The sequence below is a fragment of the Punica granatum genome, chromosome 1 (genome assembly GCF_007655135.1).
Source record: "Punica granatum isolate Tunisia-2019 chromosome 1, ASM765513v2, whole genome shotgun sequence".
Lineage (NCBI taxonomy): Eukaryota > Viridiplantae > Streptophyta > Magnoliopsida > Myrtales > Lythraceae > Punica > Punica granatum.
The window spans coordinates 727,787-754,386 of NC_045127.1; the positions used below are offsets into that span (position 1 = coordinate 727,787).

At 40.3% G+C, this 26,600-nt stretch overlaps 4 protein-coding genes across 5 annotated transcripts; 2 read left to right on the plus strand and 2 right to left on the minus strand.

The window, feature by feature from the left end:
- Positions 1–3,038: 3,038 nt before the first annotated feature.
- Positions 3,039–6,182, plus strand: LOC116193163 (palmitoyl-monogalactosyldiacylglycerol delta-7 desaturase, chloroplastic-like). Its single transcript, XM_031521952.1, has 4 exons — positions 3,039–3,906; positions 4,102–4,242; positions 4,448–4,588; positions 5,630–6,182. Exons 1-4 carry the CDS (start codon positions 3,334–3,336, stop codon positions 5,939–5,941), a joined length of 1,167 nt encoding a protein of 388 aa, XP_031377812.1. The 5' UTR covers positions 3,039–3,333; the 3' UTR covers positions 5,942–6,182.
- Positions 6,134–8,345, minus strand: LOC116193162 (glucan endo-1,3-beta-glucosidase 14). 2 transcript variants are annotated; one of them, XR_004154212.1, is made up of 6 exons: positions 7,969–8,345; positions 7,469–7,881; positions 7,050–7,367; positions 6,587–6,892; positions 6,361–6,488; positions 6,134–6,282 (listed from the first exon to the last, which is right to left on the minus strand). XR_004154212.1 is itself a non-coding variant. In XM_031521951.1 (5 exons), the coding sequence occupies exons 1-5, from the start codon at positions 8,066–8,068 to the stop codon at positions 6,438–6,440; spliced, it is 1,188 nt and encodes a 395-aa protein (XP_031377811.1). In that variant the 5' UTR covers positions 8,069–8,345; the 3' UTR covers positions 6,216–6,437. The 2 variants fall into 2 exon arrangements, 1 of the variants encoding a protein (XP_031377811.1); XM_031521951.1 differs by having other exon boundaries at positions 6,216–6,488.
- A 2,489-nt stretch (positions 8,346–10,834) lies between these two features.
- LOC116192456 lies at positions 10,835–11,926 on the minus strand. Its single transcript, XM_031521014.1, has 2 exons — positions 11,669–11,926; positions 10,835–11,406 (listed from the first exon to the last, which is right to left on the minus strand). The coding sequence occupies exons 1-2, from the start codon at positions 11,808–11,810 to the stop codon at positions 11,162–11,164; spliced, it is 387 nt and encodes a 128-aa protein (XP_031376874.1). The 5' UTR covers positions 11,811–11,926; the 3' UTR covers positions 10,835–11,161.
- Positions 11,927–24,781: 12,855 nt separating this feature from the next.
- Positions 24,782–26,207, plus strand: LOC116198057 (ethylene-responsive transcription factor WIN1). Its single transcript, XM_031528376.1, has 2 exons — positions 24,782–25,140; positions 25,271–26,207. Exons 1-2 carry the CDS (start codon positions 25,061–25,063, stop codon positions 25,806–25,808), a joined length of 618 nt encoding a protein of 205 aa, XP_031384236.1. The 5' UTR covers positions 24,782–25,060; the 3' UTR covers positions 25,809–26,207.
- The last annotated feature ends 393 nt before the right edge of the window (positions 26,208–26,600 follow it).

Here is a 26,600-nt window from a genome sequence, read left to right on the forward strand (position 1 = left end):
TATCTTGTAGCCGAAACTTAAAATACGGGGGTAGGGTGATTTTAAAAAATAAAAATAAAGAGAGCGGCTCTCAGCGCGATTAAGTCTACAGTCCACAAGGATAGCCTACAATAATTCAAAACAGGTCAATTCGATCATAGTTGTGCAAGTGAACCAATAAAGAGCATCCTCTGACATAGTGTCTTCGAATGATCGAAATTTGAGATTTTGTTAAAGAGGTCACTCTCTTTAACCACCAGTTTAAGTTGTTTGATGCTCTATCCTATTGGGTTGTTGGAAACGTGATATTACTAACACGTTATCCAAACATATGAACGAAAATGTACGTAATTGACTCTTTTGTGACTGTAAGGAATGAAATTTCGTGATGTGTTGTGAAAATTTTTGAAAATATGATGTGGGATGAAATTATTTCAAAAGCCATGATATATGATGGTAAAATAACTAGAAAGATATTACACCTGCAATGGCATTTCAAATTTTAAAGGAATACTCTATTATTAAAGTATCGGATACTATATGGATATTACTAAGTAAATCACACTTCAATTTTTAGTAAAGCTAATTCTAAATAAATGTGTGTAAATATTTTCTGTAATATGCTGTAAAAAAGTTTAACATAGTAGAGTCTTTATGTTATATTAATTAGCAATTGAATATATTCAGCCCGTGTATATGAACCAAGAGAAATCTCATGGAGAAAGATGAAAAAGCCGATACACAAAAGAGGATTGATACATGGCAAACTAAAACAAATGAAGAAAGGGCACCGTGAGAAGAAAGATAGAGCAAAAATCAAGTGATTAGAGTATTCATCTCTTCGTAAATTGGCACATATAAGATTTGGCATGTGTCATTAAAAGAATAAAATATTGAATTGATATAATATATGCTATATATATATATATATGAACAATTTGATAGAACATTTACAGCAATCGATACAAAAAGTTGTTTGATCATGAGTAGAGTTATGCTCCAAACGATTTTGGGAAAGGCACTTATCGTACAAATGGAAGCTCATCTTTGCAAGAGTCAACATGAATAGCATGTACATAGATGTCGTTAACTTTAGCGTTCATGACTCGGTTTTTTTAGTTATGTCTATATATTTGTACATATAAATAATATATATATGATGTTTGACTGAAAAGTGAATTTTCCTCTAATCCTCAGCGGGAGAAGAAGCACCCCATCTTACTTGTTCAAGATAAGAGGAATCTCACTCTAAAGGAAGAATATGGTTCAGCACATAAGGCAACCATAAGTGAGCAATTAGACCAGAAAAATAGTGATCTTCTTCCCTCTGAAACCCAAAGAAAAACAATTCCTCCGTTTTTAAGATGTTTCACGCAAGCCTACTGAAGCATTTGAAACTTCCTTTACTTTGATGTCCTTCAAATTTATCGAAAGCCGCTCGAAACTTAATGGTGCCCCCACGTCCGAAGGAAAATATACACATCCGAAACACAAAAGTTAACAAGGCACAGGGGAAGCACCGGCCCATATTTGCAGCGACAACTAATACTGATGTTTTCGGCTCATTCTACCTCAGCCTACTCTGCTAAGTCTTCCTAGTACACTTTCGCTGTCCTCTACAATCAAGGCTCCAGCCACAATCATTAATTTCTTTAAAAAAAAAAAAAGAGAAGGTGAATAGAGAGTTTAAGAACAGAGACCAAGAAAAGCTCCTGTTACATTCAAGAATTATTTGATCTGATCACTACTCTGTTTACCTGTTTTCTAATATGGTTTGATACTCGATCCTCCTTCACTGATTTTCCAGATCATCTAGAACAATCCATAGCATTGGCGGAACCCAAAAGGGGCAAAAAAAAAAAAAAAAAAGAAATCTTCTTCTCCCACTCCCTCTCTCGGTTAAATAATATGAGCAAAACCCAAAAATAGAGACAGAGAACCACCGGAAAATAAAAAACAGAGACAAAGACTGAGAGAGAAAGAGAGAGAGAGCGGGAGAGGGGAGGAAGAGAAAGATGTACTTGGGTGAAGAACAATCTGTTCGTGTCCTCCTCTGTTTGTGTCCAAGAAAATTTATTTTGCTTCTTTAATTTTAATTGAATGGTCAATATTCTGAGTTTGTTTTTCTGAGTAAGAGAAGATGAGGGACAGAGAGGAGGGAGGTGTAAAGAGTTGGTTTAAGGAAGATGAAAAGAAAATATAATAAAAGCAAATCCAGAAAAAAAAAAAAAAAAAAGCCACCGTGCAGTTTACCAGGAGCTGAAAGACTCTCTAACAGAGCTCTACAGAGTCAAATCTTCTGTTTTAATATATTATATATTGAATGGTATGTGTTTGGATTTCTATTAAATGGGGGGGTGATCGTGAAACGTGATTCACACCTCAATGGGAACGAATATCCTCTAATTCGCAGTCTTTTCGGACATTCTGGGGGGCTTGGCTTTGCGCCAAATGATAATCTAACTAGACTGGAAGTATAGAAGTATCCTGCTGTTATTAGTCATACATTAAGCGCCTTCCTCAAATTTGGGAGCAAACTAGAGTGTCAAAACATTTACATTATTTCGTGGTGATCTAAAGGTTTCAATTTTGCTCCGAAATAGTTTGATAATTCTAAGATCTTAAGTTGAATCTATCTCCCTTATGCATTTATGTTAAAAGCATTTGTTAGAAGTGTAGTCTTTGCTTCGGCCGACAATGTCGCCACTATTGTTACTCATTATTTTCCTTACAAAACAAACAGTTACCTTGTCCCACATATATAAAGATAGCAGCTACAGCGAGCCATGGTTTACATCTGCCATGAATCACATGTTGATCGAGCTTAGTTTAGCTCGTGGTTTATCAGGAAAAAAAAAAAACGTTTTTAGTCCTCTATTTCACGTGCAATCCCTGTCACGGTAAATAATCAAAATTTATGGGATAATTGCCTCTGATTTTGGGTTATAAAATGGTCTGATTATTATGAGATAATAATAACATGTCGAAAAGGGAAAAGAAAATGGAGAAGAGAATAGAAAATTAAAAATACGGGACCCCAATCCAAATCCAAATCCAAATGAAATCAATTCCTTATCAAGTAAGATCTCTCTCTCTGCATCCCTTCCAAGTGTTAACAGATACAAGGCCCCCCCGCCATCTCCACCGCCTCTCGTCGTCTTTCATTCCGTCCATTTTCTCTCTGCTCTGTCGACCCCTCACACTCATATAAATACATCCATATCTATCTATGCACGCACTTTGTGTTGCCGATCCTCTGACGATTCCCTGCACCACAGAACATGGTCGCTCTTCAACCTTCAAATCCATCTTAAATCATCCTTGATATCTTCTCACCTTAACCTGTCCCCCGCCATGGCTCTGCTGGCTTCTCCTCAAACACATCCAAGCCCTCACCTTCCTCTCCGCACTCTCCACCGCCCCAGGAGACCCATAGTTGGTCTGTCCTCGCGGTTCAGCTCCGGACCCTCCCCCAAGTTCCCCACCAGACTCGACGCCCTCACTTTCTGCGCCTACACGGTCCTCAAACTGCGCTCCGAGTCTCCCCCGCTGAGAAACAGAGCAGCATTGGATAATGCCGGACCTGCCTTGTCCGCGTCGGACCTGCAGGAGGCAGTGGAGGGGGAGCAGAGGCGGATTATGCTATCGGACGTTGTGGTTACGAGGCCGAGGACGGTGTTCCGGGACCGGAGGTGGAACTCTTTGGACTTGTCCACCGGCGGGGTGATCTTGGCCATGCATTTGCTGAGCCTGTTCGCGCCGCTCTGCTTCAACTGGAAAGCGCTCTGGGTAGCAGTCGGGCTGTACGCGGTGACGGGGTTGTTCGGCATTACTCTGTCGTTCCATAGGAACCTATCTCACCGGAGCTTCAAGCTCCCGAAGTGGCTCGAGTACTCTTTTGCCTATTGCGGGGTCCTTGCCCTTCAGGTTCTCCCTCATCCCATTCAAAGTTTACATTTTTTTATTTTTTATTTTATTTTTGATGATTCAACATGTCAAAGATGTTGTGTTTTGCTCTGAAACAGTCGAACCAAGTTGGATTTGTTGCTTTCTCACGTCGATGATTTTAATGTTGTTTGATGTGTTTTTGGTGTGCTTTGTTTCTGTGGTTTCGTTTGGCAGGGTAACCCAATAGATTGGGTGAGCACGCACAGGTACCACCATCAGTTCCGTGACTCAGAGAGAGACCCCCACAGCCCGAAGGAAGGCTTCTGGTTCAGTCACGTCAGCTGGCTTTTCGACACTGACTATGTGGCCGAGAGGGTATGCATTTGATACTGACCATGTGGTCGCCACATTATCGTATCCGTGGCTGGCTGTGCTAATTGTGCACAATCAATCTAGACATGGCCTGAATGAGCAAAGCTTACCATTGATTTTATTCGTATGATCTGCTTCATGCGGTATACTATTGATAGATTGCTTTTGTTGGAGCATTTGTTTGATGGTTGTGATGGTGGTTGGGCAGTGTGGAGGACCAAACAATGTGGTGGACTTGCAGAAGCAGCCTTTCTACAGGTTCGTGCAGAGCACTTACATTGCACATCCCATTGCACTTGCAGCTCTCCTCTACGCTCTCGGTGGATTCCCCTTCCTTGTTTGGGGAATGGTAAGCATCTCTTTTGTCTCCCTTCTCATTTTTCGCATGTCCTGAGATTGCATCTGGTCCCTTGAAGCCGCGGCCTTGGCTAATAATAATTCACCTTTCATGCGATTGCTGAGTGAAGATAAGCCGCCAAAGGTTATCTTCAATTGCTTGGAAAACAATGATAATATCCACCTATGATCTTTTCGGGCCATGGGTTTTAGTGGTGTGGGACATAATAATTTGAGAGATTAATGGGCCATTTGCGCATCCACCATATGGGTCCTGTGCTTATTGTTCGGTGAAAGTGATGTTCTTTTGTTTTAGTCTACGAGGGCTTGAGAGCTTTGTGAACAGTCTAAGCTGAAGGCGCTTTGACATATTGCGGTGGGTCCATGGGACCTCTATGACCACAAATTCCTGGTTTGCTGTCTTTTATTAAATTTTAATTGGACTTATACAAGTTGTGTCTATTTTCACTTAAAAACTCAAGCTGATAAGTGGTGGTACCCAAGTCATGGATTTTCCTTTTCTTTTATGATGTGGGATTTATCCCATTTTACCTCTCAACACCCGCCCTCACGTGCAACGTGTGGTCTATTTCTGCCTACACGTTGTCACGTGTCCGTAAACACCCGCCCTCAGCAATTGACCTCGAGCCGGGCTCATCTTCCGTGCTCGGGTAAGGGGGGACACTAACACGAGGCGCACTCTTGGCTGCACTCGGACATACTGGGCCTGGCGTGGTGTGGGTGCACACACGCGCGTAGGCACGCATACGCGTAACCTAGGCTCTGATACCATATTAAATTTTCATTGGGCTTATACGGGCCTGAGCCCATTTTAACTTAAAAACTCAAGCTGATAAGTGGTGGTACTAAAGGCATAAATTTTCCTTTTCTTTTCTGATGTGAGATTTATCCCATTTTACTCCTCAATATCTTCCAATAAAATTAAAATTGAAGACTTGAATATTTTTTTTTGCAGCCTAAACAGTTTCCGAGTCCCCGGGATGTTTTGTTCATGTCTTTTTGATGTTGTATATTCTGTAATGGAATGCTGCAGGGAGTCAGAACGACTTGGGTTTACCACATCACATGGCTGGTGAATTCGGCTTGCCATGTATGGGGAAAGCAAGCTTGGAACACGAATGACCTGTCCAGGAACAATTGGTGGGTCGCGCTACTCTCATTCGGGGAGGGTTGGCACAATAACCACCACGCATTCGAGTACTCAGCCCGCCATGGTCTTGAGTGGTGGCAGCTCGACATGACCTGGTACATGATCCGGCTCCTCCAGGCTGTTGGACTGGCCACGGATGTCAAGCTGCCTTCTGAGATTCAGAGGCAGAGATTGGCACTGGAGACGGCAAACTGAGTTCGGGTTGATTTTAGCTGGTCAACTACTCGATTATACATGGCTTGGATAGGAATGCACAGAGGTTGGGTAGCTTCTTTTTTTTTTTTTTTCCCCTTAACTGACGTCAAGGGCCAAATACATGTAGCCGGTTACATGTCCACAGAGTAACAAAGATGTCCGGCCCAAAAGTAACAAAAGATGTACTGCATATATAATATATTGTGTTATATATTTTATTCATCCTCTTCCTTTGCTGTTACGTCAGCCTATTCATCGAACCGACGCAATGAAATATATGAACATTACAAGCTTATCCTGTGGTCTTTGCTTGAATTAGCATGTCAAGATGACAGTCAATTCTGTACAAGAACGAAAGAATCAGCTACGAAGTGTTGGTGTTGCAGACTAATCTGGTTAAATTCAAGAAACCTAATTACATCGAGTGTTTGGAGCTGCCCCAGCATGATCTCACGGGACCAGAGAGAGCTGAGCTTTGAAACACTTCCTCTGCTGGTCAGATTAATTTCAAGAGAAGAACAGCAACACAGATTGTCATTGTCAGGACCTGCAAGAGTGTGAGGCAGTCCGGAAGTTCAATAATTGTACGTACTAGCGACTTTCGGTAAACTCTGAAATTTATGAAATGGACGTACGCACTCTTACCCGGAGGGAGAGAGGAGGCAATGATGGCGAAGAAGACACTAAGCCAGTAAACCCGATATTATACGAAATGCTTCCATCAGCCTTAAACAGCCCGAAGTTCCTCTCCGACGTGGGACCCGGCTTCAGGTTCTCGTTGAACAGCGCAAACACGTATGCCTTCGCGGAGATCTTGGGCCGGTAAGGGGTCCCCTTCTTCTTCAGTAATCGTTTCCGTAGATTATAGTTATACGTCCTGGCATTCTTCACAGTGGCCCCTGCCTCATCAGGGTCACCCTTCGAGGCCCAGCCTGTCTCCGAGACAATGACCTGTCACATGATCGAATGATGTTGGCGATAAATGTACGATGCAAATATACCTTCCAATCCAAATTCATAATCACTAGCATTGTAATGGACGCACATTTTTGTGTCTATAGAACGAAGAACATATTTAGGTAGGCCTAGTTTATGCAGATACAGTTACCTCCATCTTTGCAAAGCCAGCCTTCTCCAGGGCAGCGTAAGCCGCGTCCACCATGGCGTCAAACATGTTGTCGTAATGTAGATTAGTTTTAGCATCGTACGTCCCGGAATTTGATCGGAAGAGCGCATAATTGATGTCAATATGGCTAGGGTCGCTCTTGTAGGCGAGGAACGGGTATGCATTGATGTAAAACGGCGATCCAATCTGCGAGAAGAACTGCAAGAGCGGCTTCATGTATGGTAGCACATCTTCCCGAAAAGCCCCTGCCGATGGTGGGTATGAGCTCCCAAACACGGCCTCTGAGTGCGCAGTTTGAACCTTTTCTTGGCAAAATTTATGAGTGGGAGGAAAGTCATTAATATGCATCATCCCTGAGAAACAAAAACTGCTCGAGTCATACGTTAAACACGTTCACATACCTGAATTTTGTCGGTCAGATCAAGGCGGTCGAGGGCACTGTAGATGTTCTTGGCAGCTGGGAGTAGGGCCTCCCAGAGCTCGACGTCCGTGCTTCCAAGTATTTCATTCCCGACAGCTATCCCCCGAATCTGCGTTCCGGGGAGAAAGGGCTCCACATTCTCTTTGATCCAGTTCATGGCCCCGTCCTCACCCACGCTCATGTCCTTGAGGAACTCATTCCCGACCCCGATGACTATCTCAATCCCCGAGCCCTTAAAGGCTGTCAGGACGCTGTGGTCGGCGTCATATATCCTGATGTTCTTGATCTTCGCTGCCTTGAGGAGTGTCACTACGTTCGAAGGGGGTGGGATGTTGTCGGCGATGCGCCCGTAGTTCACTCCATAAGTCCCCGTGAATGCCTGCACTGTCATGACTGCGCAAGTGGAACAACCCGAGCGCGCAATTAGATATAACCAGACCATATTACTGCATATAAGCGTGTGATCAGAGAGGCACATACCATTAGGAAAACAGAAGAAGAAGATGAGGAGGAGCCATAGGAAGACGGAGGAGAAGCCCATTTGTTTGGTCGGGGAGTTATCAGAGGAACAGCATTTCATTTTGTGCAAGTTATATATATATATATGTGTGTGGATACAATATGTCTATATGGCAATTATAACATGCCTTGCATATCTGTACCGAGCCTAGTAATAATAACTGATGGAGGAATTTAACACATGCCCCAGCTTGCATGGAAGGAAAGCTTCTGCTTGTTCTTCTTCCTCTTCAGGAATGCCATGCCATGGACATAGTTTAATTAGCTGCCAAGACGACAGAGATTCTTGACCTTAGAAAGAGACTGGGGAAGACAGAGATTCTTAACCTACATCGATTTGGGGAAGAAAGGGAAGGTTTACTATGGCCTTGCTTTGGGATCTTTTTGGGGTGGAGAGGGCTTGGAATAGATTCCTCCCTTTACACTCACTTTTGCAATATCCCTCTTGCCAAAGTATACTTTCTATTCTTTCTTCCTTTTCTTTCTTTCTCACGGTCACATTTGTTCTTCTTATCTCCCCCTCGCCCTCCCCTCCCTCCTTCCCGATTCTCTGCGAAGTTATACGCACGAATGCCTTGTCGTAGCGTTCCTATAGACGATCTATATCTCGAATAATATCAATAGCCAGCTGACTACTCATTCTTTTAGCAGAATAATCATTCATACATATGTATCGAAAATTTTACTTTAAAACAGAATTTCCATATAAACTTAATTCCATCCACTGACCACAAGTTTGACAAAATGCATATGGATCGTGCTAATGCCATGTGAAGGCAGGTGGTCCTGGCCTTGTGCCAAAGCCGGAAGAGGCCTAAGCCTAGCTTGGCAACGTCAAAGTGCCTCAAGGAGCTCTTAAGAATGAGATTATCCGATCCCATAAAACTATATTTACAGCGAGGTCAAGGGTTAGCTTTTCCAATACTTCTTTTCATTTTTATTTGAAGCATGTATTCCTTATGGAAAGATCATACATACAGATGGAGATCGTCGCCATAATTATCACCGAATTTCGAACCTTATGTAGTAAGTAAAACTATCACAAATGAATGAGTATGGGGCCGGTTTAGGTGATTAAGTATCTGTTTCTCTTAAATTAAAGTTTTGAGTTCGACTTCCGAATGCCAGAGTGGCCGCCAAAAATATAATCACAAATAAAACATAATGCGTATCACGTGGTAACGTCATGACCGGATATATCTATAGTGTAATCAGTTGTTTGATGTAATCAATTTCTTGATCATTGAATGATCAATAAATTATTTATTTGTTCATGAATACTTACAAATTAACGATTAAATAAAGTGATTGTACTATAAAATTTTCCGTCACGACCCATATCCATATTCCTGAAGAAGTTGAGTGTCCAGACTCGAGAAGAAAGATTCTCTTACAGGGCCCAGATCGAGAAGCCCGTGAATTGGGTTTAGTGGGCCGACAGTGGCCCAATATCACTTGTGCCCGTGGGAGCGTTCATAATTTATTTGTTCTTTGAAGAAATCTCGTATAAAATTGGATATCAGTTAACCCACCCGAAGACCGTATCCTTCAATTATAAACTATCCATATACCGCGGCAAAATATCTCGCAAAATTGGGTGGTGATTTTTCAATGCATGTACTACTCGATTCGTATATATTGCTGGAAAAGTTGGCTCGGCTTCTAAAGGTCACGTGCTTGTGTTAGACCAAACACCCCCGTCCATATTCGTGGCCCCCCTGTGATGTACGTAAGGACCGCTTTCACATGCGAGAAAATCACCGACCAAAAACGCTAAGATTAATTGTTATTACTACATTAATCTTGAATATATATGACAAAACAATCACCTTCGAGAAACTTTATTTTAGTTCGAATTCGGTTCGGTTTGGTCTAGTCCAGCAATCACGATCTAGAGGCGTGCACACCATCTCCAGGAAATTTCATCGTCGATGAACTTTGATGGGTCAATTTAGATGGCTCCCTCCCTCTTGAATCTCTGGATGTATCTCTCACCCAATTGAGTGGTGCGGGTGGCAGCTTCTTAATTTCTGGTTCCAGCAATCCGAAATTCGTTTGTTTATCTATTTTATATTTAATAACAAGAATAATATTTTCATGGTACATATATGACATGGTCCCATCAACATCGCTCAACTTGTATAGCTACCCCCGTCACCATGTCCATGTGAACGGGGAATGGGGCAGTTGGGCCCACCCCGTCTAGTGCGGTCCACTTTGAGTACCCAGCAGAATCTGGATTGAAGAATAAATCATACACCGTTCTCAGCCGCGAACAATTTTTAAAATAATTGCGCCGTCTATACAAGTGAGAAGACGATTCTAATTTTCTTTTTCTTATTTGTGTCGAATTTGTGAGATTGGTCTAATCCCAATCTTAAATTGTCTTGCCTTTCAATTGGAACGTCCGAACAATTCAATATTTTTCATTTAAATTTTTAATGAAACGGTTTATTCGTTAAGAATTAAAAGAAAACAATAGAACGTCTAGAAAGATTATTGCAGACAAAATGTAATCCCTCGCCGACCTTTTCGAGAACCATCCGACCATCACCAGAAGGAGGGCCCTCCACCCTGCTTTTCTTTAATTTCCTCCGTTAAATATAATAATTACATTTTCCATAATTAGTCATTGACTAACTATTAATTAAATTTAATGAAGTCTTTGTATTTCATTGACTTCTCTGTCACAATGTATATATGTAGAGCCAATGCAAGTATTAAGAACAAACTCCGAGGCTGGCACTATTATTTGCCTGTTCTGTTCAAAATCAGAACGCAGAGGTTAATACAGTCAAGTCAACCCAATATTCTTAAAGAAAACAACTGAAAAAAAAATGAAGAACATTCTTCTTCTTCTTCTTTTATTTCCTTAATTAATTATATTACAAATTCCTAATATTTACAATTTACGCCCACAGCCCACCCAGATTTCTCTTCTACAAACAATAATAAAAACCACGAGAAAAATGACTAACCTGAAAGCCAAAAAAAAAAGGGACTTCCCCTGTCACTCTCTCTCTCTTTTTTTTTTTCTCCCCCTTGTTATGGCTGTCCTGAACCCACACAGATTATCCAGACCGAGAAAAGGGAGAATCAAGAAGATGAATTTTACAGTTAGATTGATTTACAGACCAAACCGAGGATGTTGAATTCAGTAGCACTCCATCCTCTGAGCTCGATCCCTGAGGATTCCACTGTACAGGGCAGCCCTGTTCGCCGGCATCCCCGGCGCCCGTGAAGAAGAAATCTCGCACTCCCTGCAGCTTTTCTCCACTGGACGAGAGTCCCTCCGCTGTCTCCTCCTGAACTCTTTCCCGTTCGTTCTCGGTTCCTTCACGCTCTCCGCGAATTTCACCCTCTTATTCTTCTTCTTCTTCTGCCCCAATTTATTCCGATCTGCAGAATTCGCGGGAATTTAGTAATGCAAGCTGATCGCACTGCTCTGCTTTCTCGAGCTAAAATTCACCGAGCATGTATTTTGGAAACAGAGCTATGATATGATCAAAGATCCATGCTTTGAATTGATAATGAAATACCCAACAATTAAAAAACCGCCGGCCTAATGAAGCCGACCGTCGGAAATTTCGCCAGGAAAAAACAACAAAAAAAAATTCGCAGTTCGGGTTTGATTGTCAAATTTCCCCCGTTCATGAGGTACCTGAGCATAAGCAAGAACGAAGAGGCCGCTCCGCGGGATCGCTTTTGTGCCGAGAGAAGGTGAGGAAGAGGACCGTGCTCGAGACCACCATAGCTGTTGTGGCTAAGACCAAGCTCTGCGAACCCAGCATAGAAGATGACATGGAAGAAGGAAGAAAGAAGAAGAAAGGAGAGAGACAGAGTCCTCGAACAGACGCAGGGAGAGTCAAAGGTGCGAGCTTTTGGTCTTATTTGGGGGAGATAGTCAGAGAGAGAACAGGGGAGATGTATGTATATATATACGTGCAGGAGTCGTCTCTTCATATGTTGTCTAGACTTCCTCTTGTACTAGAATACATTTTTCAATTTTTTGAGAGTATTATTATTAAATATGTTTTTATCAGAATCTAAACAAATATTTCGAGAAATTAATATTTTTTATATTTTCAGCAGATAAAGTCAGAAATATTTTCCATAAATAATAAGATCAAGAAAGGTATGTCGTTTGGCTGTATGATTCACAACTTGTCTCCAAAACTTGAAAATCATTATCTAGACATATCTTGAATTTGTAATTAGAAAAACCCGTAATCTCGCGCAATGTACAATTTGACATAATTGCTTTATATTCTTTTAAAATCTCTGCAATGTATAATTATTTTTTATAACAATACAGTAATATAAATTATTTTGTAGAGATAAAAAAGATTTTTTATTCAATAATAAATAATAAGAAAAGAATGGTAAGAGGAAAAAGAGAACAGCGAACAGAGGAGAGGGAGCTGGGACTTGAGTTTTTTTTTTTTTTTGGATAAGTTGATAGAGAAGAATGGGTTAATCAGTAGTTACAAACGTTATAAATTGACTCATTTATTCTCAACTTCCATCTAATTTAGTGGTTTATAATTTTTGCCATTATTTTACGATAGACAATACCGGAAAGCAAATGTTACCCATCTAACTCTTTGTCCAATTTGTAATGTAGATTATTAACATCTCAGTAATTTCAACAACGGATCAAGGAGGGTACTCCTAGTCCTTCCTATAGCGGTATAATAATATGAATCTAACTTATATGAAAAACATAAGAAAACAATAGACAATTCTTTTACCAAGTATTTCGCCCATTCTATATTATATTTTCATTTGTAACTCGTATGCATAAGTAAATCAGTTACTGCATAATCAGTTCACTTGTTATTAACTTCTAAATAGTCTTACAATTTACAACGTCCGTTTTATTAAAACTTACAGATTAAAGAGTTGGAATCGGGATTGTTCTCGATCTATCTAAAGGAGGTAATGCCCAATGAAAACGAGAAATTCTCATTAAAGAATATTTAAGTTCGGCAATGAATTCGTCAACCGACAGTCGTATAAAATTGGATTGGAATTCATAGATTACTACACTTTAATTTCAAGAATTTATGACCCATTTACTTTAACAGAAGTCTTCTCTAATTTTCAACTCCACTTTTCTTCTTCTTTTCTGAATTTATTTCTTTACAAAAAATTGAGAAATCATGTTTACAAATATAAATTTGTAATCCCCTCAAGCGGAGCTCAAAATTTGGAAAACATGTTTGCTGAGTGAAAATATGCCCCTTTTTTTTTTTGTTTTTATGATACATATATATATAAACTTAATTCATATAAATTTTTTATTAGATTATTGCTATGGTGAAAAATGTTGTACAGTAAAAAAACACTTAGATAACCCGATTATAAATAATTGGTTTTGATAGTGGAACTTTAATAATAATAATAATAATAAAATAATAATAATAATTATTATATTATTATTATTACTATTAAATATATATTATACAATTGCTTAATTGTGATTTGCTATATTATATTACTAGTGTAAAATTAACTAAGAATAAATTAATTTTAGAAATTACAACGTAAACAATCTAATCAATTAAGAAAAGAGAAAATAAATAATGCAATTATAGAAAGGAAAGATGATTTGGCATCAAAGCCCCGTAATCATCAAAACTGAAGCCCACTAATTATTACGTAGCAAAAAGAGAGAGAGAGAGAGAGAAACTAAAAGGATCTACTTTTCCACTTCAAGAGTGGAGAAGACCCACAAAAAAAAAATTCTTCAAATCCTACATAAATTAGAGAAGTGGAGAGGAGAATTTTCTTTGAAAATTGACTCCACATTTTAATAGGTGAACATATTTCTTACAATTTTGAAAAAATTTCCAAAAAATTTGAGAATTCTCCAAAAGGAAAGTGGAATTAGGACAAAAACTGAAAGTTCTATAGTGATTAAAAAACAATGATAACGTTGCGTATGGACTTAATTCCATGTCTGATATTTGCCATTGTTATCACATGGACCTCCTGCCTTGTACAGGAACTTCTCAAATTAAAGTGATATTCTATAAAAAATCCATTTCAAAGTGTTAAACTCAATAGTGTGTCGTGATTAATGTGTTGTTTGAGAACAAGAGCAGGTATGGTATGAAAAGAGCATATCTCAAGCACAACGTAACTTCATGTTCGATATCATTTTCTCTACATTTAGTTTCGGCCTTCTCTTCTCCAACGTAACTTCATGCTCATATCTTCCACGTTCATGCTTGTCTTCTATTGTTTGTGATGCCAACTAATAGCTAACGGGAGTCAAACTTGGTAGCCCGGTACTAATATTCCCATGCTCATCATGTACCATATATATGAAATGGTCCAAGTCGACCAATAATGCGCGTATAGCAAACAAAGTAACACAGTACACATAGATGGTCCAACACTCGAGCATGCGACAATCAATAACGTGTTTCATCATTCTCTCAATTTTGAGCAGCATATAACATATGCATATTATGTATCCAGTGATAATTTCGAAACAAGTAAGCAATAATATATCTTTCTACAAATCGCTCTTTGTACAAACGCTGGATTAATAATACTTCACCAGCTTAATTATACCTATAAGTAAGCCGGCCATATTATTTTCGAGGATTAGGTATTCATCAATATGTACACTCAATAGACGTGAAGGGTAGAGCTTCACCACCGTAACCGATCGAAGAAATTGGCCGGTCGAAGGAAGTATGTTTCCGTTGGGGGCCGAGAATAGAAATCTATGCTTGACGACACGTGGACGTGAATGGGGTCATACGACAAGCCCCGTTCGGAAAGAGCTAACGGGATACCACCACGTGTCTCGACAGTCTTAGATTAGGTGGGAAAGAAAGATTAGGGGAGGAACCAGGAAGGTATTCCCCATCCTGGACAAGTGTCGAATCCTAAACTTAATCGCGGCAACGAATCAAATCATGCAGTGTCGTGTGACGTGACTTTAAACCAGAAAGAAGCGTATAAGAAGATGTTGGGGTTAGGGATGTACTCAACCAAACAATAACGCAGCGATTAATCTTCCTCCCCTTCTAGTGTAATCGAGATAGGAACTAATCAAATCAACCAACAAGCAGTAAAGTAAAACAACACCAAGAATTTTACGTGGAAAACCCCAATGTGGGGAAAAACCACGGGACCAACTCCGAATCAACGATCCACTATGAAGGTTATACAATGTCTTTCATCAAGGGTAAACCCTTGGATCACCAAACTCAAGAGAAACACTCTCTTGGATCACCCAAATACTAAATTCGTCACCCACACCGGGTGGTTCACAAAATCAGCTGAAACAGCACCTACAGAGCTCGAATAGAAATTCTGACCGTTCAGAAGTTAGCCCCACGTGTTGTGAAGCTGCTGTCAAAATTTCGTCTCAATCGGAGTTCGTTTGATGTCCCGATCGAGGTTTGATCTCCAGCTGCGCGCTGCCCCTTTGCTGCTGCTGTGCTGCCGCCTTTGCTGCTGCTGTTCTGCCGCCTCTTCAAATCTGCAGCTCCGTTATTCTGCTGTTCTCTGCTGCCATATATATATATATGCTGAAATATAAACCCTAACAAAACTGGGTTCTTGGGCCTATTAAAGCCCGATAAAAGCCCAATACAATTTGAGCCCAACTTCCTCCAAATTGGAGGGATAGCCCAACAAACTCCCCCTCCCGACTATTTGGAGGCTTCAAGCATACCGGCTATACTTCGGCAAACATGAAGTTTCTCCCTAGCGAGAGGTTTTGTCATCATATCAGCTCCATTCTCATCAGTGTGCACTTTGTCTAGCTTCACCAGCTTGGACTCCAACACATCTCTAATCCAATGAAACTTGATATCGATATGCTTCGACCTCGAATGGAAAGTGGGATTCTTGCAAAGATGAATGGCGCTTTGACTATCACAGTGTAGAACATACCTTTCTTGCTTCAAGCTCAACTCCTGCAAAAACTTTTGCAACCACAACATCTCCTTGCAACCTTCGGTCACCGCAATGTATTCGGCTTCCGTTGTAGACAAAGCGATGCACTTTTGAAGCCTTGACTGCCATGAGATAGCTCCCCCTGCAAAAGTCATCAAGTATCCCGAAGTGGATTTCCGGGAATCAATATCTCCTGCCATATCCGCATCCGTATAGCCCACTAACTCCGGCTTACCAGTGCCAAAGTGTAAACACACCTTGGATGTTCCTCTGAGATACCTCAGAATCCACTTAACTGCATTCCAATGCTCTTTCCCCGGATTGGAGAGAAAACGACTAACCACACCAACAGAATGAGCGATATCTGGTCTTGTACAGACCATGGCATACATCAAACTTCCTACAGCTGATGAGTAAGGAACTTTCTTCATCTCTTCTTTCTCCTTCTCACTTGTAGGACATTGCTTCGAGCTAAGTTTGAAATGAGAAGCAAGTGGTGATGAAACTGGTTTAGCATTACCCATGTTGAACCGATCCAAAATCTTCTCGATGTACTTCTCTTGAGAAAGCCAAAGTTTTCCACTTGATCTGTCACGAGAAATATGCATCCCAAGGATCTGCTTTGCCGGTCCCAAATCCTTCATGGCAAAGGACTTGTTGAGCTCCTTCTTCAACTCTGTAATCTTGCTCATATCATGACCAACAAGTAGCATATCATCCACATATAACAGTAAAATGATAAAATCACCATTCGAGAATTGTTTCACGAACACACAATGATCTGAAGTTGTCCGTGTGTAGCCATGGCTCAACATGAAAGAGTCAAACTTTTTATACCACTGCCGAGGTGCTTGCTTAAGCCCATACAAGCTCTTCCTCAGCCTGCACACCAAATGCTCCTTACCTTTAACTCGGAATCCTTCAGGCTGCTCCATATATATTTCTTCCTCCAAGTCACCATGCAGGAAAGCTTTTTACATCGAGCTGCTCGATCTCCAAGTTCAGACTAGCTGCCAGTGCGAGAACAACTCGGATCGATGACATCTTGACAACGGGCGAGAAGATCTCCTCGAAGTCAACTCCTTTCTTCTGGTTGAAACCTTTCACTACCAGTCGAGCTTTGTATCGAGGTCGCGAGTTCTCTGTCTTCAACCTGTAGACCCATTTGTTCTTCAATGCTCTCTTACCTTGCGGTAGCTTCACTAGGTCATACGTGTAATTTTCAGACAAGGAGTTCATCTCCTCATTCATCGCCTTCAACCAGTGCTCCTTGTACTCATGTGCCACAGCTTCATCATAGCACTCAGGTTCTCCCCCGTCAGTCAGTAGCACATATTCATGAGGCGGATATCTTGTAGATGATCGTCTTATTCTATCAGATTGTCTAGGTAGATCTGCAGGCTCTAACTGTAACTGCGAGCCTGTATCATCCGTAGTCACATCATCATCTACCTGAGGAATCTCACCCCCAGTCGTGGTTTCTTCATACTCACCAGGTACCTCTTCCATTGGATGCTCTACATCAACCGGTACAGGAATAGAGATCTCGTGAGGATTGCCTACACTGGCCTTCTCTAACTTTTGCAAATCCTCGATTGTCTGGTCCTCAAAGAAGACAACATCTCTGCTCCTGATGATCTTCTTGCTATCAGGGTCCCAAAGCCTGTACCCGAACTCTTCATGTGCATAACCCAAGAAGATGCACTGTTTTGCCTTGGCATCAAGTTTTGATCTTTCATCTCGAGGAATGTGAACAGATGCCCTGCACCCGAATACTCTGAGATGCTTGTATGATACTTTCTTGCCGGTCCACACCTGCTGGGGTACATCTCCATCAAGTGCAACTGACGGTGTAAGATTAATAAGATCAACCGCTGACCTCATTGCCTCGCCCCAGAAAGGCTTAGACAGTTTCGCTTGAGAAAGCATACAACGAACTCTCTCAACAATTGTGCGGTTCATCCTCTCTGCAAGCCCGTTCTGTTGTGGTGTCTTCGGTACCGTCTTCTCAAGTTTGATACCGTGAGTCCTGCAATAGTTCTCGAAAGGACCTCTATACTCACCACCATTATCAGCTCTGACACATTTCAGCTTCATGCATGTTTCTCTTTCCACTGCTACATGGAAGTTCTTGAAAATCTCAGTCACCTGATCTTTAGTTCTCATAGGGTAAGCCCAAACTTTCCTGGTGTGATCATCTATAAATGTCACAAAATAGAGAGCACCACCAAGAGATCTATCCGACATAAAGCAAACATCTGTATGCACAAGATCAAGTATATGATGGCATCTAGAGGGACGACTTCTAACAAAAGAAACTCTCCTCTGCTTACCAGCTAAACAGTGATCACAAGTGCTCAAGTGCATACCTTTAACGGGCAAAGACTGCTTTCTAGCAAGAATTTGAATACCTTTCTCGCTGATATGTCCGAGTCTCCTGTGCCATAGCTCGATAGGATAATCCTCAGCAACATTAACCTGACCGGAATTGTGTTTGGCACGCAGCCTGTAGAGAGTGTCGGTCTTCTGACCCCGTGCCACAATCAACGAACCCTTGGGGAGCTTCCATCTCCCATTGCTGAATTCATTACTGTAGCCTTCATCATCAAGTTGACCCGTCGAGATTAGGTTAAGGCGAATTTCTGGAACATGCCTCACCTTCTTCAAAAACAACTTGCAGCCAAGCTCGGTCTCTAGACAGACATCACCAATACCGACAATCTTGCATGATTGTCCATTCCCCATTCTCACATAACCATAGTCCCCGGTAGTGTAAGATGAAAAGAAATCCCGATGAGGAGTGACATGAAACGAGGCACCTGTATCTGCAACCCAGGTAGAGTCCTGACATGTGAAATTCACATAAGCTTCATCACAAATGATGTAGGTCTCTCCATCACATGCCACTGCTGTAAAGCCTTCTTCCTTCTTGCTCTCACCGTTGCCATTCTGATTTTTCTTCAGAGCTCTACACTCCCTTTTGTAGTGTCCCTCATTTCCACAGTGATAGCAAGTGACCACTTTCCTCGTCTTCGACTTTGATCTACCCCTCGATTTGCCACGTGAGTTACTATGCTTGGAAGAGAAATTTCTGCTTTGACTTCTCCCCCGTTGTTCAGTAACCAAAGCTTCAGACTGAATGGAAATTCCCGTGCCTTTCCTTCTAGTCTCCTCATTAAATAAACTGTCTGTCACCGTAGCCAACGATAGCTTCCCGTTTGGCGCAGAATTGCTTAATGCAACCACAAGTGTGTCCCAATTATCCGGTAGAGTCCCTAAAAGTAGACAGGCCTGCAACTCATCGGGTAATATTATCTCCAGGTTCGTCAACTGGTTAATAATATCCTGGAAATTACTCATGTGCGCAGCCATATCACCTCCATCCTGGAAACGAAGATGAACCAGCTTCTTCACGAGGAATGCCTTATTTTGTGGTGTCTTCCTCGCATAGAGATTTGTCAATTTATCCCACAAAGCTTTCGTATTTGTCTCCTGAGCAACATGATGATAAATACTATTGTCTATCCACTGCCGAATCAAACCAATAGTCTTCCGATTTGTGCGTTCCCAAGCCTTGTCATCCTTATCTTTGGGTTTCGCGGAATCCCCTTCAATGGGATCGTACAAATCCCTGCAAAATAGAAGATCCTCCATCCGAGACTTCCATATAGAGTAGTTGGTTGCATTCAACTTGAACATAGATCCTGTAGATTCCTCCATCTCGAAAACACCGAAAAACTCAAACTTCTCTAACCCGAGGCTCTGATACCACTTGTTGGGGTTAGGGATGTACTCAACCAAACAATAACGCAGCGATTAATCTTCCTCCCCTTCTAGTGTAATCGAGATAGGAACTAATCAAATCAACCAACAAGCAGTAAAGTAAAACAACACCAAGAATTTTACGTGGAAAACCCCAATGTGGGGAAAAACCACGGGACCAACTCCGAATCAACGATCCACTATGAAGGTTATACAATGTCTTTCATCAAGGGTAAACCCTTGGATCACCAAACTCAAGAGAAACACTCTCTTGGATCACCCAAATACTAAATTCGTCACCCACACCGGGTGGTTCACAAAATCAGCTGAAACAGCACCTACAGAGCTCGAATAGAAATTCTGACCGTTCAGAAGTTAGCCCCACGTGTTGTGAAGCTGCTGTCAAAATTTCGTCCCAATCGGAGTTCGTTTGATGTCCCGATCGAGGTTTGATCTCCAGCTGCGCGCTGCCCCTTTGCTGCTGCTGTGCTGCCGCCTTTGCTGCTGCTGTTCTGCCGCCTCTTCAAATCTGCAGCTCCGTTATTCTGCTGTTCTCTGCTGCCATATATATATATATATATGCTGAAATATAAACCCTAACAAAACTGGGTTCTTGGGCCTATTAAAGCCCGATAAAAGCCCAATACAATTTGAGCCCAACTTCCTCCAAATTGGAGGGATAGCCCAACAGAAGAAAAGGGAATCGATAAGGATGAGGGGATATTTTTTTAAGAAGTTAAAAATATTAATAAATGAAAAATAATTTATTTTATTAAGTTTAATATTTTGAATTAACTTATTTAATGATTTTTTTATGTAATGATTAAGTGATTTAGACTTTCATCCTTAACCTTTTATTTTATTTTATTTTATAATTAACTTATAATTAATTTTTAAATATTTATTTGATTAAATGTAAACAAATACAACGGAAGATTAGCCACCCGGACAGGACTCTGACGATGATCATTAAATCTCAGATCAGAGGGCAAAGTTATTTTATGCGGTTCGTTTTCGTGGACAGGTGGCTCTTTCTTCTTCCTCCTATTCTCCTTTCTCCTCCTTTTTAACGCAACGGTTGAATGAATGAAGAAATAAAAGCACCACCGGAAAGATTCCAACCCGTGAGCTTCTCAAGGCTTTTGGAAGGCTAGAGCCGAAACCTTTTAGTTCCGAACCGAGTGTGAACTGTATTAAACGTCTTTTCTGATTTATTACGTGACATTGTTGTCTGGAGAACTTCTTTTTTTTTTTTTTTTTCTAAACTCATCATGACAAGTTTATCTCCAGAACAAGTTTAGTTGCACTAAATTTCGGCTTTTGATCCGACTTGGCTTCCACGTTAGTTTCGGGGTTATGATTCGTAACTTGCCTAGTATTGGTTCATGGAAGGGCATGTTGTGCATGCATGCGCTCCCTAGGTATAGGTATGATTTGTGGCATGGCTGAAAATCAACCCCCTTGGGTTGGGTCAGAATGAATGAACATCATCTGAAAGAAATCTTATCTGCAAATAAATCGCAAAGCCCAGCGGCCCATAATGAAGTAATTATTCCTGTCCTGTCTGCAAAAACGATCAGCGTTGCATTACAGAAGATTGAGGCCTAAGCCCACTAAAACGGGCTTTATATATATATATATATATATATATATATGTATGTATTTATCGTTGGTGATGCATGCATCCCTACTACATAAGATTCACTACATTCATTTTTAATCTTTGCTTCAACGATGCTCGCAAGCAACTTTTAATGATCTAAATTCTAATCATCAATTACGATTGTGCTCCAATTTTCTTCAATCCAGATTGAGAATAAGTATTACTGCTCTAATTACCTCCTTCCAAATCGTCTTGTCTTTGGATTTTTTCTCCCTTTAACTTTCTTTTATTTTCTTACTTAATCAATTTGAGCATTAGAAGAGTACGGTGCGTGCATTTAGTTAGAATTATACTCCGTCTAAATATAAATAAAACCAAAGAATAACATTTTTTAGTTTCAAATTTCACATGTGCGGTCTAGTATTTAACAAGCTCACAAGTACCTTTACAGAGGGCAAAAAAAAGAAGAAGAAGAAGAAAAGAAAGAGTTTGGTAAATTATATTAATGTAGTGGAGTGTATATGTATGCATGTGTATGTATACTTAGATGAGGACCCGTTAGATTGAAATTTTGTTTACAAATTATATCTGCACACTGAGTTATCTTTAGAAATTATATTTTAAAGTACTTTTAATCTCTCTGTGCAACATCTTATGTTTTTCTATACTATGGGTAGTTTTAATAGATTTTTTGGCCACTTTTTATATAGAAGAAAAAAATTAAGAAAATGATCAATAACAAAACAAAAGTATTATGGAAGTGATGGCGTAAAAGGACAGAGAGAATGTGGGGAGAAGATAAAGGAGAAAATAATGGATTTTTTTTGGTGTGAACCCGATATTCGGAAGTTTAATTGGGACCGGATTAATCCAGTCGGGCCGGATTGGCTCATTAAGAGATAAAACTCTTCTAGCATGAATAGTTATTAGGTAGTTATAAATATAGTGTGAATTTACTGATATAATTTTGACTTCCTTCGTATTCAATGGTTCTCAAATTAAAATGGTATTTTGCAAATGGGTATTACATGGGAAAGGAAAATCACACCAACCAACTTCCTTTTCGTTTTGTAATATATATATACACACTAGATTTGGAACGCGCGCTACCTGCGGTAAACATAATCCAACATATTTATAAAAAAAAATAATAATAATTCGACATTAGGTGAGTAAATCGTAAAATTGACCAAACCCATGTGTAATTTTTTTCTACGATAGATATTTTTTTTCCCCTCAGTTGGTGGTGCTCCTTTATTGAATTTGATATACTTAGAAACAGAACAAAGCACATCTCCGTCTACAAAAGAAGGAGGCCCACAATCTCCCAACGGAACAAGAAGCCCCGGCCCGAGAATAAAGGCTTCAGAAAACAACTGAGCAAAAGTGGCATACAAGCCTAAAACAAAACAAGGCAAATGTATGTCACCTAACACTCCAAGCTAACTCAGAGTAGAGACTGCGTAGACTCCCCAATCCTCTGAAGTGAAGTTTTCACTCTCTTCTGCATATTATCAGTACCCAGCAGCCTTCCTTGAACAGATTAGCGAATAATCGATTATAATGGGGAAAAAAGAAAAAAAGAAAAAAAAGTTGGCCTGATGAAAGCTGAAGAGAGAAGGGAGAGGAAAGAAGAAAGTTTTATATCTAACCGATATATCACGTGGCATGCCTCAAATCAATGAGGATTTCCTGAATATGAATTTTTTAAAAATAATATAAAAAATCTATTATTAATAAAATATAATTTTTTTTATATATTTTATGAGACAATATCACGTAATATATTCATTATATTTTTTAATTTACAATAGTATGAAAGATTATATTTCGTGTTATTCGGAGTGACCCTCGTGGTAAGATCAACTGAAAACGGTCCACGCAGAGAGTACGTACAGTAGGAATAAAGCTGCGTCCACATCCCATGATGGCATAATTTCACTTCTTTTCATTTTGCCCCTTTGATTGTAGACCACGCACACACAGATCATCATATAGCAAAACAAGCACATCCACATGCCCTAGATTTGATGTTTACGTTTGCACCCAGGTTTACTAGTTTCTGTCTTTTGCATGTGTTGGCTATTCTTATTAGATATGTGTATGCACGCACACTGTCGTGGACACAACCTCGGTCTCACATCAATTAAGTTATTTTGGTTTCTTTTTACAATTTCGAAATCCAGAATAAAAGAAGGAGGATTTATATTGGTTTTACTGGTGGATAGTCTCCCGATTAAGTATATCATTCGACGGCGGAACATATTAATCAATAAAATCATATGTCATTGTTTTCAACAAAGGGCTCGGATTCAAAATTAAACCATATAATAAAAAATATATATAAACTATCATTCGAAATGCATAGTGCGGCCTTTCAACATCTCCTCGGTCATGGTCAATGCCCTTCCCATGAAGTTAACATTGCTTGCAGGGAAGCGTATATATCCACTTGCTAAAGCTATAGTGCACACATATATGAGGGTTATCCTTGGCTAGTCACAGTTGATAAATCATAGTTATTTGCAGTTCGAAATAATATATATATATATATAAGGCTGCAATTTGGTACATTCTGATTCTGTCAAGAGAGATACATGTCATTGGTAGTTCTCCCATACCAAAGACTTTCCCCAGAATGCAGTAAATCTTGCCGTGTGGGGGCTGTATTAAAAACCACTGCCAGTACGTACACCAATAAAGTGGTAACTGTGTTTGTTCGTGTTTTTTGTTTCTTCTTCTTCTTCTTCTTCATAACTTGAGACAAATATCTTTGTATTACCTGCCGGATAGGTCATTTGAACTATCGTTTCGAATTCGCTGGACTCTTTGATGCATGCTTTTCTATAAAACGAAATGGTTTTATGAAGAGATCATTCTTATGATCAGACACGTACATACAGTCATGTACATATTCAAATGAAGTTTGTAATCAATATGTTTATGGTGATTTCCTAATGTAAGACATGATAACTGCTACAAGATGTCAAAAAGAATTAGTTAATTATGTTCGTACATACAATCATAATACAGTCGAGCCAGATCAGCCCGTTAGATCTCGACTAATACAGTCGAGCCAGATCAGTCCGTTAAGGGGTAAAACCCTCCCAACGTGAATTTTTTACATTCACAATGACTTGAACCCGAAACATTGTTTAAACGGGCTAAAAGTCGAACCATTTAAATCAGTACACGTTGATTAATTTCTTCTTTTTTTTAATCATAAGTATTGTGGTTCAGACATAAGAACATGAGAATGCTATCTCATAGTTAATGGTAGCGTTCCTTTCTATTTTTTTTAATCGTAAGTATTGTGGTTCAGACATAAGAACATGAGAATGCTATCTCATAGTTAATGGTAGCGTTCCTTTCTATTTTTTTTTCTTCTCTAGTCATATATAATAATTTGGACCCGGTCATCTTCTCTAGAGGAGAAGTGAATTCACATAGCCGACAATAGGCATCCATCTCCACCGTCATCTGACAATTGTTGTACAGTACCATACAGAGCTTTTATTTCATTTTTTTATAAAATATTTTAACCAATGATTTCCAAGAAAGATCAAAATTGGCGTGATTTACGGATACAACTCTAGCCGTCGGATTGTCGATGTATGCCTCTATATAATATTACATGTACAAGTCCACTGTTACGCACACTTGCAGTGTATAGCTAGCTAGTATTTCCACAAACTCGGAGATTCTATCTCTGCGTTGTCTGCTCTCTCTGACAAAAGTGTTTCAGAAACAGAGACTTCAGCAAACAATATGGTACAATCGAAGAAGTTCAGAGGTGTCCGGCAACGTTCTTGGGGCTCTTGGGTTGCTGAGATTCGCCACCCTTTACTGTATTTTCTCTTTACTCCTTCCCCTAGCTAGCTCCCTCAGCAATAAAAGCGACCGAAGACAATGAACATTAATGTTTCCCCTTCATTTTCGTTTACATTTCCGAGCACCCTTTGTCATCGTGTGTTGCAGGAAGCGGAGGGTATGGTTGGGGACTTTTGAGACCCCGGAGGAGGCTGCCCGGGCCTATGACGAGGCAGCTGTCCTCTTGAGTGGACGGAACGCGAAGACTAATTTCCCGGTGGCCCCATGTTCAGGCTCCCGGTCCCTCGGGGAATCCTCCTCAGGCTTGACCACCCCACTGGCAACAAGCCCTTTGAGTGCCATTCTGAGCGCGAAGCTCCGGAAGAGCTGCAAGATCGCATCCCCTTCCCTCACGTGCCTGAGGCTAGACACTGAGAGCTCCCACATAGGGGTGTGGCAGAAGCGGGCTGGGGCTAGCCAAGGCTCATCTGACTCAAACTGGATAATGACTGTTGAGCTTGGGAATGGTGATAAGAATGGGACCGACGACACATCAACCACTGGTCCAGGTTCAGGTCCAGAAGCTCAGGAAATGTGGGATCATAGAGAAACATCCGGTGATGATGATGATGATGGCGATGTCGGGCTGAAGGAAGAGGAGAGAATTGCACTTCAGATGATTGAGGAACTCCTGAACCGTAATTAACTGTGTATTGTCGGGTTTTGTTAAATGCTGATCGATACATACCAAATCGGCACAAAGTCATTCGCGAATTAAATGAACTACTCGATGGATGTAAATTGGGTTGCGGTAAGTTTCTTCTTTATGGTGTGCTGGGGGTTGATCAAGTCCCTGTCAAAGTTCCTTCCACGTCTAGTTTCTCGGACTTCCCACGGAGGTTTTAGTGACGTTAGTGTGAGCCCTAGCATTCGTAATTTTCTCCATGCATGGTGATGATCATCGGGTGTATATATAGATATATACACACGAAATATATATAGTTCTACGTACAGAAATAGTTTGTGTCATGCAAATTAGACGAATCATCAAGAATGTATACCATGTATTACTATTACTCCCCATTTGAAGAATGTGTTCTTTTCACCCAAAAAATATGCATTAATTATTGCCCTTCCGATCTTTCTATTTGGTTTTATAAATTTTTTGGGTCGTAATATATTATTTTGTTCATCCGACAAGGAAGGCTTATGGTCTAGTGTCAGAAAATAGAAAACTTAACTAATAAAGGAGTTCATATAGTCTCACAACGATAGTTGAACATGGAACCACTTGATTATTGTTAGGCGAAACGTGTATCATTGTACTATATTCCCTTTCTCAATAATTTGTTTGGCTTATTTATCTATATGATCACACTAATTAAGGATCGCATAGGGGTCGTACTTGTTTCCTCGAGGGGAAAAACAAAGGTGCTAATTGGATCGGATTGGTTGATGATCAATGTATCATGGGCTTAACTAAACAGCTGATCGATGT

Coding starts and splice junctions, on each gene's coding strand:
- LOC116192456 (XM_031521014.1), bottom strand. CDS start 11,810: ATGTCATCTTCTATGCTGGGTTCGCAGAGCTTGGTCTTAGCCACAACA. Junction 11,407..11,668: donor TCGTTCTTGCTTATGCTCAG/GTACCTCATGAA, acceptor CGAATTCTGCAG/ATCGGAATAAATTGGGGCAG.
- LOC116198057 (XM_031528376.1), top strand. CDS start 25,061: ATGGTACAATCGAAGAAGTTCAGAGGTGTCCGGCAACGTTCTTGGGGC. Junction 25,141..25,270: donor GAGATTCGCCACCCTTTACT/GTATTTTCTCTT, acceptor CGTGTGTTGCAG/GAAGCGGAGGGTATGGTTGG.
- LOC116193162 (XM_031521951.1), bottom strand. CDS start 8,068: ATGAAATGCTGTTCCTCTGATAACTCCCCGACCAAACAAATGGGCTTC. Junction 7,882..7,968: donor CTTCTTCTGTTTTCCTAATG/GTATGTGCCTCT, acceptor CCACTTGCGCAG/TCATGACAGTGCAGGCATTC. Junction 6,893..7,049: donor CTGGCTTTGCAAAGATGGAG/GTAACTGTATCT, acceptor ATCATGTGACAG/GTCATTGTCTCGGAGACAGG.
- LOC116193163 (XM_031521952.1), top strand. CDS start 3,334: ATGGCTCTGCTGGCTTCTCCTCAAACACATCCAAGCCCTCACCTTCCT. Junction 3,907..4,101: donor GCGGGGTCCTTGCCCTTCAG/GTTCTCCCTCAT, acceptor TTCGTTTGGCAG/GGTAACCCAATAGATTGGGT. Junction 4,243..4,447: donor CTGACTATGTGGCCGAGAGG/GTATGCATTTGA, acceptor GTGGTTGGGCAG/TGTGGAGGACCAAACAATGT.